At 43.8% G+C, this 12,462-nt stretch overlaps 1 protein-coding gene across 7 annotated transcripts in view; it reads right to left on the bottom strand.

Annotated features, from left to right (window-relative positions):
• LOC121936076 (integrator complex subunit 6-like) overlaps window positions 1–10,392 on the bottom strand; it is a 31,556-nt gene extending 21,164 nt beyond the window's left edge. For 3 of the 7 annotated variants that reach the window (XR_006104917.1, XM_042477860.1, XM_042477861.1), the window contains exons 1-2: window positions 10,131–10,379; window positions 9,935–10,012 (exon numbers count right to left, since the gene is read on the bottom strand). Coding sequence is in view for 6 of the 7 variants with exons in the window: in XM_042477860.1 (XP_042333794.1) it covers window positions 9,935–10,012; window positions 10,131–10,241 (189 nt within the window). In the remaining variant the exon portion in view is untranslated. Of the gene's footprint in view, window positions 1–7,152; window positions 7,172–9,934; window positions 10,013–10,130 lie in introns of those variants that run through there. The other 4 variants (XM_042477865.1, XM_042477864.1, XM_042477862.1 and 1 more) reach the window with 4 other exon arrangements.
• Between the last annotated feature and the right edge of the window lie 2,070 nt (window positions 10,393–12,462).

Here is a 12,462-nt window from a genome sequence, read left to right as displayed (position 1 = left end):
TAGCATCTCTTTCCTAGCCCACCAAGTCCAGTGTCCCACGATTTGCAACCTTTCCTTCCTCTTTTGCAAACAAAGATGGAACATTTAACCCAACTGGTACGGTGTTGACCTAATTTTTTACAATACCAGCTCATACTCAACTGTTATAAATAAAGGTTATTGGTTAATTCAAATCAAATCAAATGGAGTTTAAAGTTAAAAGATGAGAAAAAGACTGAGACTTGGAAAGAGCTAGATAAGATTCACAAGTGTAATATGTATCACAGAATACCAAAGTCATGATCGTTCATGCCATTATGTTTCCCGTTTCTATGTAAGGTTATGAAAGCTGGACAGTGAGGAAAGCTGTCAATTAATATGAAATGTGGTGCTGCAGGAGAATTCTACAGATGCTATGGACTGCCAAAAAGACAAATGAATGTAGCTGAGAGCAAATCAAGCCTGGATTCCAAAATGACTAAACCTGAGGCTATCATATATTTGAAATATGATGAGATAACTTGACTCGCTGGAAAAGACCATAATGCTCAGTAATGCAGTAGGAAAAGAGTAAGACTACATTACAGGTGCGTTAATTCAATCATGAATGCCACTGCCAGACCTGAACAGGGCATCTGATGGCTGCAGCTCTTGGAGGTCTTGCGTTCATAGGGTTGCCTTGAGTCCAAGTCAACTTGAAGGCAGATAAGAGCAGCAAAACAGGCGAGTTCATCCTGACTATGATGATTTTTGCAAACTCAGACCTCTCTGCTGTCTAATATTCTCAGCTACCAGAAACCCAAATTGTGATGCATCTGTATAGAATCACCTCTATAGGTCTCACCAAATATAGCCCCAAGGAATCCCAGGATATAGAAGACCTTATTTGTTAGATATCAAGTTTTATTCATTATACTAATGGGATTAAGAACACATTTTGTCTCATCAGACAAAATGAGATAAGAGGCGACTCTTTCCTCTCTAGAGGAGCAACCCTAAAAAAAAAAAATATTAGGAACAACAATGAGAGATCATTTGATAAATAATTCTCTGGTTCCATTATTTGTCCAATGAATTAATGGGTACTGGAAAAGAAAACATTAAGATAGACTGTGGAACACTCCATGGATCTGAGGTTTCAAGTGCTAGCACTTGCCTTTTGGCCATAGCCAATTTCCACTTGACTGAATGTATTAATTCAATGAACTATGAGGATCTTAAAGGGAGCTAGACAACCCCACTCAAGTCCCTGAGCAGTTAACCATCCAAAAAAGCAAGTTGAGAACCACTTCTGATGTAAAATTCCTAGAAGCCAGTATTTTCCAAGTGAAACTGCGTGAGCGAACAGTGCTCCCAGCAGCAGAGAAAAATAACCACATAGGCGTGGTTAAGAGCCAGGAAAACAAGGGAAAGACAGTCATGTCAAATAAAGCCAATTGCCAGGAAGAAGCTTGTGTGCCCTCCTACTTCCAACATCCCACAACCCCAGTCCACTTGCCAGCTTCCAAGCCCTGCAAAGACCCAGTTTCTAAAGACCAACAATGCCTTAATGTTTTGGCAAGCTTCGTCTCAGCAGATTGGCAATATGTCACTTCACAATTACATAAGGATTTCATTGGTACGCTTTTAATGAATGGTTTATAAGCAACCGGGGCTCTTTGAAGACCTGGAGTACAGATCTTTTCAAACAGTAATTAAAAGTCCTGCACCCCAGACAGGTGGACACACTACCACTCAGTAACATTCAATAACCACACCGGCCTTCCACATCACATTTCAGCACTTGCGAATCAGTATGAGGAAGACAAAGCCAGAGTGGAAAGACCTGGTGAAATGGAAAGGAAATGCTTTTTGCCAGATTCACAGACGTAAAGCAGACAGAACCCAAAGCAAGAAAATTTGGTATCGCAGGACATCTTTGGTTGCATCCAGCAGTTTAATACTAACCACTAAGGTACAACAAGTTGAATCAGGAAAATTATATATTCAGTACAGTCAAAGTACTCATAAACTACTACAAACTTCTTAAACCAGTATTTATATCTAATGTATCTACACAAGGGTATCCCTTTTCAGCTTACTGGGTATCAGACACGGAAGTAAGTCAAACTTACAAGTTTAACACGGAGGCATTTTCTAGCCAGATGAAAACTCAACATGTAAGCAAAACAATTCACATCCTCACCAAAAACTCTACAGCATCTAGCTCAGTTATACAAAGCTCTTATCATTTTTGTTGAGTTTTCTGCCAGATAATTAACTTTTCATTACTAAGTAAATGTCTGTCCAGCCCCAAGCATTAACCCCCATCAAAATGGAGGGTTATGTGCAGTTTTACCATTTTTTTTACTAAACTATCCATTTAAATTTTTTATTGAAAAGTATAATAATGTAATTATTAAAACATCTGAAGTTTTATTTTCATCTGTATATGCATCTTTCTGACTAACTAACCATTCTTGCCAACAAGCTAGCTTTCAAAAGCCAAGTGAATTATTACCAGGGCCACAGTCCATTGTTAACATCGAAAGGATTCTTGTTGTTAATCTGACTTAAATTTATGATCATTCCATGAATGAGAAAGCTCTGCTCAGGTCTTGCAGAATCAGGACAGCCATGGCTTGAGTCATCTACCCATCTGGAATGCAGTCTACACAAGCATAATCTTTTAGTATCAATGTCTTGGTTTCCTGCTGTTCTAGAAACAGAAATTGCACTTATACTCTGCCCTCAAGCAAATGTTACAGGGCCTAGAGATAGAATGAACAGCAGATGAGTAACTGTAACTCCTCAGTCCAATATTATTCCAAACTAATTGCTGAGTACCCTTGCAGCCTGCTTTGATTGTCTTAACCCAATTCTATGGCTGTCCTACTTCCTTTATTTTTAGAAGAACTTTTTTCTGGACAGGGGCCTCTGGACGCTTGCAAAACTGAAATTCAGATATAGTTTGTAGTAGTGGGAATTTGAGAGTTCTTTCCTTGGCCCGAGAAACACTTCCCCAAACACTAATATAAAAAGAATAATCTATGAAGCTGAATTTACACCCAAAACATCGGGACAATGAGTATCTTGGGAAGGCATCTGTCTGTCTTGACCATGGTCCTGTAAAAGCACCATAACTGCTGACACGAAATGAGGGTGCTACCTAATTCACAAAATCAAAGTCACAGAAGAATTCAATGTGCAGCCATGCACCAAACATGTAGGGTCAGGCTTCAATAATGCCCAATGGCAAAGCCATTGGCATTCTTACAAGCTACGCAAAGGGAAAATCATCTAGACCCAATAAATAGCCTGTGACACAACTATGCTCCATTAAAAACAGCTGCTGGGCCCAAAAAGGGTTAAAGGAATTAAGGTCCTCTTTTAGTAGTCACTTACATAAGGAATGTCTGCCCCAATTCCAGGCATAAAATGAAAGCAGGTTTGGAAAAACAGGAAGAGTCATCCTGACCAGAGATTCAAAAGAACTTTCCAATGACAGATCCAGAGATTCACCAGAACAAGCGTTGCCTGCCAGCCAGCCAGACCCTTTAAGAGGTGATAGCAACTAAATGAGCAGTAAAGACCAGGAGGGTGAGAACAAAAGCCCTTTTTGATCTTGCTCAGAAAAGTTTGCATTAGCACACATTGCTCGCTGCCAAAACGTACATGTCCAAAAACCAGGCTTCACAGGCAGCCTCTGCAAAGCCCCTCGCCAACATTTCTTAGCACCTCAATATTGCTGCTGCACTAAGAAACCCAATGACTGGTTTCATTCACAAGTCTTCCCACTTCCTCCTATGCCACCCTCCAATTTTTGCGTGCAGTGAATTGCTAATGGAGTTCGCCAAGTGTATTTTTGCTCTGCAAGAACTGCAAGCCATTTTGCTTACCCGCCCAAAATGTTTTCAAGGCACTACGCGTTATGGGCCCGACACACAATCCCAAGTGTTCCTGGCAAAGTGTCTGCGCTTTCAAGAGAAGCGGAGCGAAGAGAGTTTGAGAAAAAGAAAAGGGATCATATTCTGCTAAAGGCTGGGAAAGCCAGAGGATAGCACATGACATGCTTCTTAACCTGATACACATCTCCTGCATTTCAATTATTCCAATCAGATCATGCCAATCTGCCTTTCCGAAGGTCTTCCCTGGAACATCCTATTGCAACTCTGTTTGAAAAGGAAAGAGAAGCAAACATAGGCAAGCCTTTCCCCCAGCCTTTTGCCACCTCTTATCTATCTATCCTCTCTGTCCTCATGTAGAAAGTGTTGACCTGATCATTTGCAGACAACTACTGAAAACAGGCCAATGGCCACACAAGTTCAGGTTTAGAGCAACCACAGCTATAGGGCTACAGGTTGCCCACCTTGGCCTCAACCAACTAGCATTAGCCCTCCTGAGTTCCTGGCACGAAGTACTCCCCAGCCCTACTAGGGGAAAAAAGGGACTGAATCTGCAAAACATGTGCCCAAGCACTGGTCTGTGACCATTTCTACTTATTTATATGTTCCTTTTATCTGGCCATCTTGCACAAGAAAGCTGACTGAACCCCTAGCAACCCCTTCGAACCACACTGTGTCTATATTGGTTTTGTTCTGGGTTTTTCCTGATGAAATGTAAGCACCAAGATCCCTACAAAATAAATTATCAGGCATTTGTCAATGTAATTCCAGAATTGCACTGTCTTGTTTGCCACTGGAAGGGTGGGGGGAACCATCTGCAGAAATAATTGCTGAAAGTAAGACAGCTTCCTCTCCTCTTTATTTCTGTCCTCCTTTTACAGCCACCACTCACCATTATGGCAAAGCAGGACAGTCAACATGAAGATGAGTTCGATTGCAACTGGCAGCTTTTAAGCTGGAAGGGGCAAAGCCTGTCCAGTTATCAGCTTCAGATTCCTAGCTGACAGGCACCAAGCTAAATACAAGCAAGTTTGATATAATTGCTTGGGGAAATGCATATCTTACTGTCCACAAGACACATGAAGTTACCCTTTTCTTACAGGAGGATAATTGTGTTGCACTCTTAACAGCACTCCTTCACATTCATATGGAATAAATGAGGAGATAATTAATGCAGAGAACTTGCAAAAGGAACTTAAAGGCATGGAGGCTGTGATTCCAATGCTGTGTTTACCCTGCAAGCAAACCTGCCAACCATGGATCCAGCTACCTCAGTGTGTATGTAGTGGAAAGTCAATCTTTTCATTTAGCATCATCACTGCCCACTTTAACTTTGGCCTGTTACAGACAGCCAAAATAAAGCTGCTTCGAGTCACAGTGGAGGTATGGTGTTTCAATGATGCATGCATCGTAAGAGTCCAGAAGTCGCACCAAAGCCACGCTCCAGCCCTAAGGACTGGAGCATGGCTTTGGTGTGGCTTCTGGACTCTTAGGACGCATGCATCATTGAAACACCATACCTCCACTGTGACTCGAAGCAGCTTTATTTTGGCTGTCTGTAACAGGCCATTGTCTTTTATGTATTCAGTTTGAACTTGAACAGTTAATTTTTTTTTCTTCTAATTTTTTTCTTTCCCTCTCACAAAACATCCGTCTTTCTGAGAGGGCTATAGATTATTTTATTCTCTCTTAATTTATGTTTTGGAAAAATACAGGGGAGAAGAATGTTATATTAATGTACTGAACTAGTATAAAGATAAGGGGCATCATAATGTGTTCTGTAGCACACTGTTAAATATTGACAAACCAGGGGGCCTCTAACAACCTCAAGTCAATTCCATTTAATCAGAAAGATCAATAGGGAAAGAGAAGCTTTGGGGTTATGGGCAAGAAATGGGTGAGCATCTGAAGTGTTGGTTGTATGTTTTAAGTGAACAATTTGATGCTGGGGAAAGCGGCACCATGCTCCTTGGCTTTAACCAGCACAGTCTTGTGTTCAGATTCAACCATGGATTAAGCAGGTGGCCTTTGAGCAAGCCACTTTTCTGAGACCTCAATTCTTCTCAAAACATAGATGTGGCTGCAAAACAACAAAGCAAAAGACAGTGAAACATTTTAGAAAATTAAAAGCATCAAGCATAGAAGTCATTTTTAAAAAAAGCCCTTCCTATTGCAGCTAAAAACACCAGTCACCAGATCATCTACAGAGGAAGGAACATGAGAGCATCCCTCACTCTAAACCCATACAATCTCTCTAAACAAAACGAAGACCTAATACTGATCAGCATCTTCACCAAACTGAATAAAAACCTCAAAAGCAATTTAAAAATGAGTTACCACTGGCTCTCCAGAAGTATCTCTCAAAGCTTCTAGGAAGAGGGTTTTCCCCCCTATGCTTCAAGTGAGCTATTTAAATGTTCCAATATGTCTCTCCAATATGCTTAAGCTAACAGCAATACCCAATAGTTCCACTGCACATTGTAAATCAAATCCTAACAGCAGGAATTCAAAACTGCCATGAGCAAGTGTGAGTGACACAGATGCAAAGCAAATGTTATTGTAGAAGCTGGGTAAATGGAGGGCAGAACACAAGGCAAGTCTGCCTCACAAGAGATGTTTAAAAGTTCTAAAATGGAGGCATGACAGCAACTACCATTTGCCAACATTCTGCTAAATTCTCCAAGGAAGAGCAACAGGCGAAAGGAACCATCTCCCAGGTTCTTCCCACAGAATCACCATTATTACCATCTTCTGTCTTTATCCTACACCACACAAGAGCGTCCTGTTTGAAAACACATTGCGACAGAGCGCTGTACTTTTTTCACCTGACCGTTTTGAAAACGTTCCAAATAAAGAGGATGAAGTCTGATGACAACCTCAGTAGGAGACAACAGGCCATTTTAATGTTTGTACACATCCGAAGAAAACACACATAAATTGAAAGTGGCAGAGGTGGCCACCTTGACAACTGATCCCCAACTAGAGATGGAAGGTAGGTATCATACTATGAAGGACCGCCACCAAAAAGTAATCAGACACTCCAAAAGCTCTCCTTTTGTCGAAGATTAGGAACAGTGACCAAAAAGTTGTGCAGAAGCAGGTTAGGCCACAGACTTTCTAAAGTAAAAGCCACAAGTTGAGAGATGAGTCTTGAGAGGTCCAAGGAGAGCAAGAAGTGGAAGATACCTTGAGGAGGAAAATCATTCCTCCATAATCTGGTTCTACCCAAAACAACAATGAAGAACACAAGACTAGCACCAAAACCAGGTGTCAGTTTCTCCTTACTCACCTGCCTCATTCACAGTAATGGAGTTACGCACTGTGATATTTTATGGGAAAAGGAAATATAAACATCACAGTCCCATCATGAGACATCATAAGTGAGGTCTCCGCAATGAAGGTGTGTGGAACACACTGGGAAGCTGTGTGCGAACCTAACTTTTTGGTGGGAACAAAGAAGCAACATAGGATTATTTTTCTTACTTATACAAGTGCCTAACACATACCAGTCACTGCACAAAACTACACTGAACAAGACCCTACCTGTCAGCTCAAAAGGATGCAGAGGTAACACAAAATCCTAGGTAGGGCAGGACTGAAGAGTAATAGGAAACAGTAGTAAAAAAAAAGACCACAAAATACAGTGTGCAAGCCACCTCTGTTCATTTTATTTTACAATATGACCCCGTGCTGCTCATTTACAGCGATGCAGCAAATAAGGATCATGGTCTCAGTATATAGTATAGTATATATTATCATATAGTATCCTACCCCATGACATCTGTATCGCCTATTTCCACTAAACCACCATTACACTCACTGCTGAACACAAAGGCAACAAGGGAACCCACCTTGGGGCAACAGTCACTGAAATAGGCGTGGGACATTTTTAAGCCCCTTTCTCTAAATAAGGGATGTTCTTTCATTATATTTTTAATTTTCTCATAGGAATTTTAAAGCTGTACTTCTTTTAACCTTTGTAAGCTGCCTTCCAATGAGCCATTGGAAGCCACTGGTAAAAAGCAGGATATAAACATAATAAAATAGCATTTAGAGATCTAGTTTGATAACATGCAATATTATATACTATAAATACTATACTATCTACCTATATGTGGATCTGTACTATATGTTGCCTTCATATTTAGAGTAACATACATATGTATGGGAATTAGTGTGACTATGTTTGACTATGACTCTTGAGACCAGGACTGGATTCTCTGCTCAGTCATGTAAACTCACTGGGTGACCTTTGGGAAGTCACACTCTCTCAGCCTCAAGGGAAGGCAATGGCAAACCTCCTCTGATCCAATCTTGGGAAGAAAACCCTGTGATAGGTTTGAGTTAAGGTTGCCGTAAGGCGGAAATGACTTGAAGGTGCATGACAACTTCTGCTTGCATGCGTGTGCCTTTGTGTACATATATATTTGTGGACACAAGCTAGTTATATTTTTGGTTTCCTTTCGAAAGCTGTGTCAGCAGATCCCAACAGAAAGAGAAACTCAGCAGCCCAACCCTCCCAAGCACAACTTAAGTTAAATATATATATTGAGATGTTTGTTCAGAGACTGAAGTGTGAGTTCAATAAGAGAACCCAAAAGCCCCACACACCATGTTGAGTGTGCCCCCACCCCACCCCACCCCACGGCCTCAATAATGCCTCTATCCCTCAGCGGGGGCTTTTGGAAAAGGCCTTCTTTGCCTGGAAACCCAGCCAGAGATCTCACAAACTCCCCTGACCAACCCTCCCTCAAAAAGAGGTGTAGTCCAAACCCCCTCAAATAAAGGGGGGTCATATGAGGGGGGTTATTTATTTCTTAAATCCACCCACCCAAAAAGAAGTGTATTTCTGTCACCCAATTCCCCCCAAAAGGGGGAAAAGATGAGGGGGGTTGTTTTTTAAATCCACCCAAAAAGAGGAGTAGTCCTGTCAGCCAACCCCCCCAACCCCCCGCCAAAAAGAAGAGTGATATGAGGGGGGATTTAGTTTATATTTGTGTGTGTGTGTGTGTGTGTTATCTGCTGGGGTTTGGTTCCAGGACCCTCCGTGGATAACAAAATCCATGGATGCTTGAGTCCCATTAAATACAAAATGGTGTCCCTTGTATAAAATGGCAAAATCAAGGTTCACTATTTGGAATTTATACCTTTTACAAAATGTTTTCAAGCTGTGGATAAAAAAATCTGTGGATAAGGAGGGCCACCTGTATGCATATATAACTACATATGCATATATATATATATGTGTGTGTGTATCTATATGCAGGTGTATATGTTTATATGAACTTGTGTGTGTGAGTATATATATATGCACATATGTCTTGCCTTGAGTCCCTATATTGGGAGAAAGCTGGGATATAAGAAAATAAAATAATAATAGTATGTGAACATATGTATATGTACATGTGTGTGCGTATTTGTATGTGTATGTGTGTATATACATATATATGTACGTGTGTGTAGATGTGTATATATGTGTATGAACATATCTGTGTGTGTCTGTGTGTATACACACATATACACACAGAGACATTTTAACCCCACCTGCCCTCGACTGAGAGAGAGCCGTGAAGGGAAGAGGCGTCGGCCTGCTGGGCCCTGGCTTCTCCTTCTCGGGGAGGAGGCGGCGGAGGCGGCGCCGCGTGCTGGTGGCTGTGGCTGAAGCCTCCTCCTCGTCGTCGTCGTCGTCCCTAGCCCTGCCTGCCTGCCTGCCTGCCTCCCTCCCTCCCCCTGCTAGTCCTGGTCCCGCCTCCTCCTCCTCCTCCATCTCAGCAGCAGCTCTAGCGCCCTCAGCCCCTCTCTCTCTCTCTCTCTCGCCTCCATACAAAAGCAAAATGTCCGCCGCCATCTTCGCAGGCTGCGCCCCCGAGGCCACTCTCCTCCCCGCTGCCCGGGGCCCAGGCGACGGAGGGCCAGGGACGGGGCGCATCGTAACAACAGCCACAACCACCGATGCCACGTTCCTCCGGAGAGCGCTTTCCTTTCCCTTCCAGCGCTTTGTCTTCCCGAGGAAGGCAGCTGCGCTGGCTCCTTCGCTCCTTCCTTCCTCCCTCCGCGAAGGCGCCGCTTACCTTGATGCAGAACGGCGCCTCGTCGAAGGTGACCAGCATGTACCTGTCGCCGCGGCTGGCCGGGTCTCGGGCCCGAAGCTGCGCGGAAACAGAGACAGGACGAGAGAGAGAGACGTGTCAGTAAATAAGTGAACACGGGTGTTTGCGCGAACGTGTGAACGCCGCCGCCGCCGCCGCGGCCCCATCCCCGCCCCACCTTCATGAAGAGCTCCACGGCGCCCTTGGCGATGTCCAGGTAGCTGGTGCCCAGGTAGGCCCTCTGGTTCATGGAGGCGGACGTGTCTATGAGGAAGAGGAGGATCGGCATGGTCCGGGCCGAGGCGGCCCACCGGGCGCCCCTTCGCCCCCAAGACGCTCTCGCTGCTCCCGCCGGATCCTCCGCCCCGCCGCCGCCGCCGCCGCCGCCAGCGCCCCGCCGCCCCGCTCCCTTTCCCTCCGCTGCGACCCTCTCGCTCCAGCCGCCGCGATTGACTGAGAGGCTCCCAACTTCGCTTCCCTCACATCAACCTCCTGCCGACGCTGGCGCCGCCTCCTCCGGGGCGGAGAGACAGGGGACCATGTGACCAGAACGCCTCGCCATTGGCTGTCCATTATGTACTTATTTGCATATGCATGAGGGAAATAGAAGAGAGAGGGGGGCCCCGCCTTGTTTGCGACGAAGGGGGCGGGGAAAAGGGGAAAGGGCGGGGCCGAGCAGGGCGGGCGGCTTCTCCATGGCCTTCTAGGGATGATTGACAGGGAAAGCGGACGCAGCAGCGGGGCTCTTCCCCCAGTGGCCGCTAGGGGCGCGCGGGAGGAAGCAGGCCATGGTGAGATGCGTGTCTTTTTTACCAACACGCGTGTCAACATTATTATTATTATTATTATTATTATTATTACATCTAAATGCATTTGAGGGAATAGACTTAAGTCTAGGAACGCTAATGCTGCCAACTCTTTTCTTTTAATGAGTTTCAAAGGTGCCACAAGATCTCTGCATATTATTATTATTTATTATTATTATTGCATCTAAGTGTATCTGAGAAAGTGGATCTAACTCTAGGAAAGCTCATGCTACCAATTCCTTCCTTTCAGTTAGTCTCAAAGACCTCTCTACATATTATTATTTATTGCATCTAAATGCATCTGAAGAAGTAGACTTTAGGAAAGCTCATGCTGCCAACTTCTTTCAGCAAGTCTCAAAGGTGCTACATTAAGATCTCTCTACATACAAAATTTGCCTCTCCTTTCTCCTCCCGCTGAGCTTCACCCCACTCCCACCATTCCTTAAAACCTTTAAAAGAGAAGCAGATAGACTCATAGAAGAGACTCTAAGGGCCATCCAGTCCAACCCCATTCTGCCATGCAGGAACTCACAATCAAAACATACCCAACAGATGACCATCCAGTTTGAGTGTTGGGCAAAAGCACTCATATCCCTCCAAAAAACCCTACTAGGTCATATATGCCATATATATTTGACTATAAGTCAAGAGCAGGTTTGGGGGCCAAAATGATGGATTTTGATATGATGCATGGATAAGTCGAAGGTAACATTTAATTAAATGTAACAAAGGGTCTAAAGGATGAAGCAAAGGAAAACAGTGCCAAAGAACTTGCAAAATTCCATCAGACCTAAATGTTTGTTCTCATACTAAAGGATGGATGGATGAAAGAATAGAGGGGGGGTCAGTGCTTCCATAACAGAGTACGCTCTTATCTTTCAACAGGGAATAGTTCCTATTATAAATAAGAATTAAAGTACAGTACTTATGTTGACCCACAGATAGGTCGACCCAGGTTTTTGGGGTCAAGCCTAAAATTTATAGACTTATACATGAGTATATACAGTTGGCCCTGCATTTTTGCAGGGGATCTGTTCCAGAGCCCCCTGCAAAAACAGAGACTCACCTATATTCAAGCCCCATAGGCTTGAATGGGGTGCATGCCCCCTTAAAAATAACAGAGGTCTCCCCTCCATAAATACTCAAGACTGTGGACCTCAAGAAAGGAGGGACAGTATTTGAGCGACACCCCAAATTATTGGGTGCTTCCTCCCCCCCCCCTCGCACAAGACCTCAGCATCTCTACCACCTTCATAAATTTTAAGATAATGCAGCCATCGTCCCAAGCAGCCACCTCTGCATTTTGCAAACGGTGAGGAAGAAACTGCAATTATATGTGTTTTAAATCCCCTGCACATTAATTGGTTGTGGTTTACTGTGGGCTGCTGGTACGTGTGGGTAAAAACTGGCTATAATGCAAGATGGAGGTGGCGAACAGCACCGCCGGCAATCCAGCTGGCAGCAAAACATCAGATTTAAGTGGGCTATTTCTTCCCAATTGGTTTGTTGACTAGCTTTCTTCTCACCAAGACCTAATCCCTAATCAAATGGTTTCCTTGCCATGCTAGGGAACATGGCTGGTACTTTTCTCCCTGGTTTTCTCTATTTTGTTCTCATCTCTGTCAGAAGGGAAGGAGGTGAGAACAAAAGTGACAGATCAAGCTGTACAGAAGTGTGAAGAAAGAAGGCAGGCGAGAGCAAAAA

The sequence above is a fragment of the Sceloporus undulatus genome, chromosome 7, assembly GCF_019175285.1.
Source record: "Sceloporus undulatus isolate JIND9_A2432 ecotype Alabama chromosome 7, SceUnd_v1.1, whole genome shotgun sequence".
In the NCBI taxonomy this organism is placed as follows: domain Eukaryota; kingdom Metazoa; phylum Chordata; class Lepidosauria; order Squamata; family Phrynosomatidae; genus Sceloporus; species Sceloporus undulatus.
Note: the sequence above shows the minus strand (reverse complement) of the source record. Positions and strands in the feature narration are given on the sequence as shown.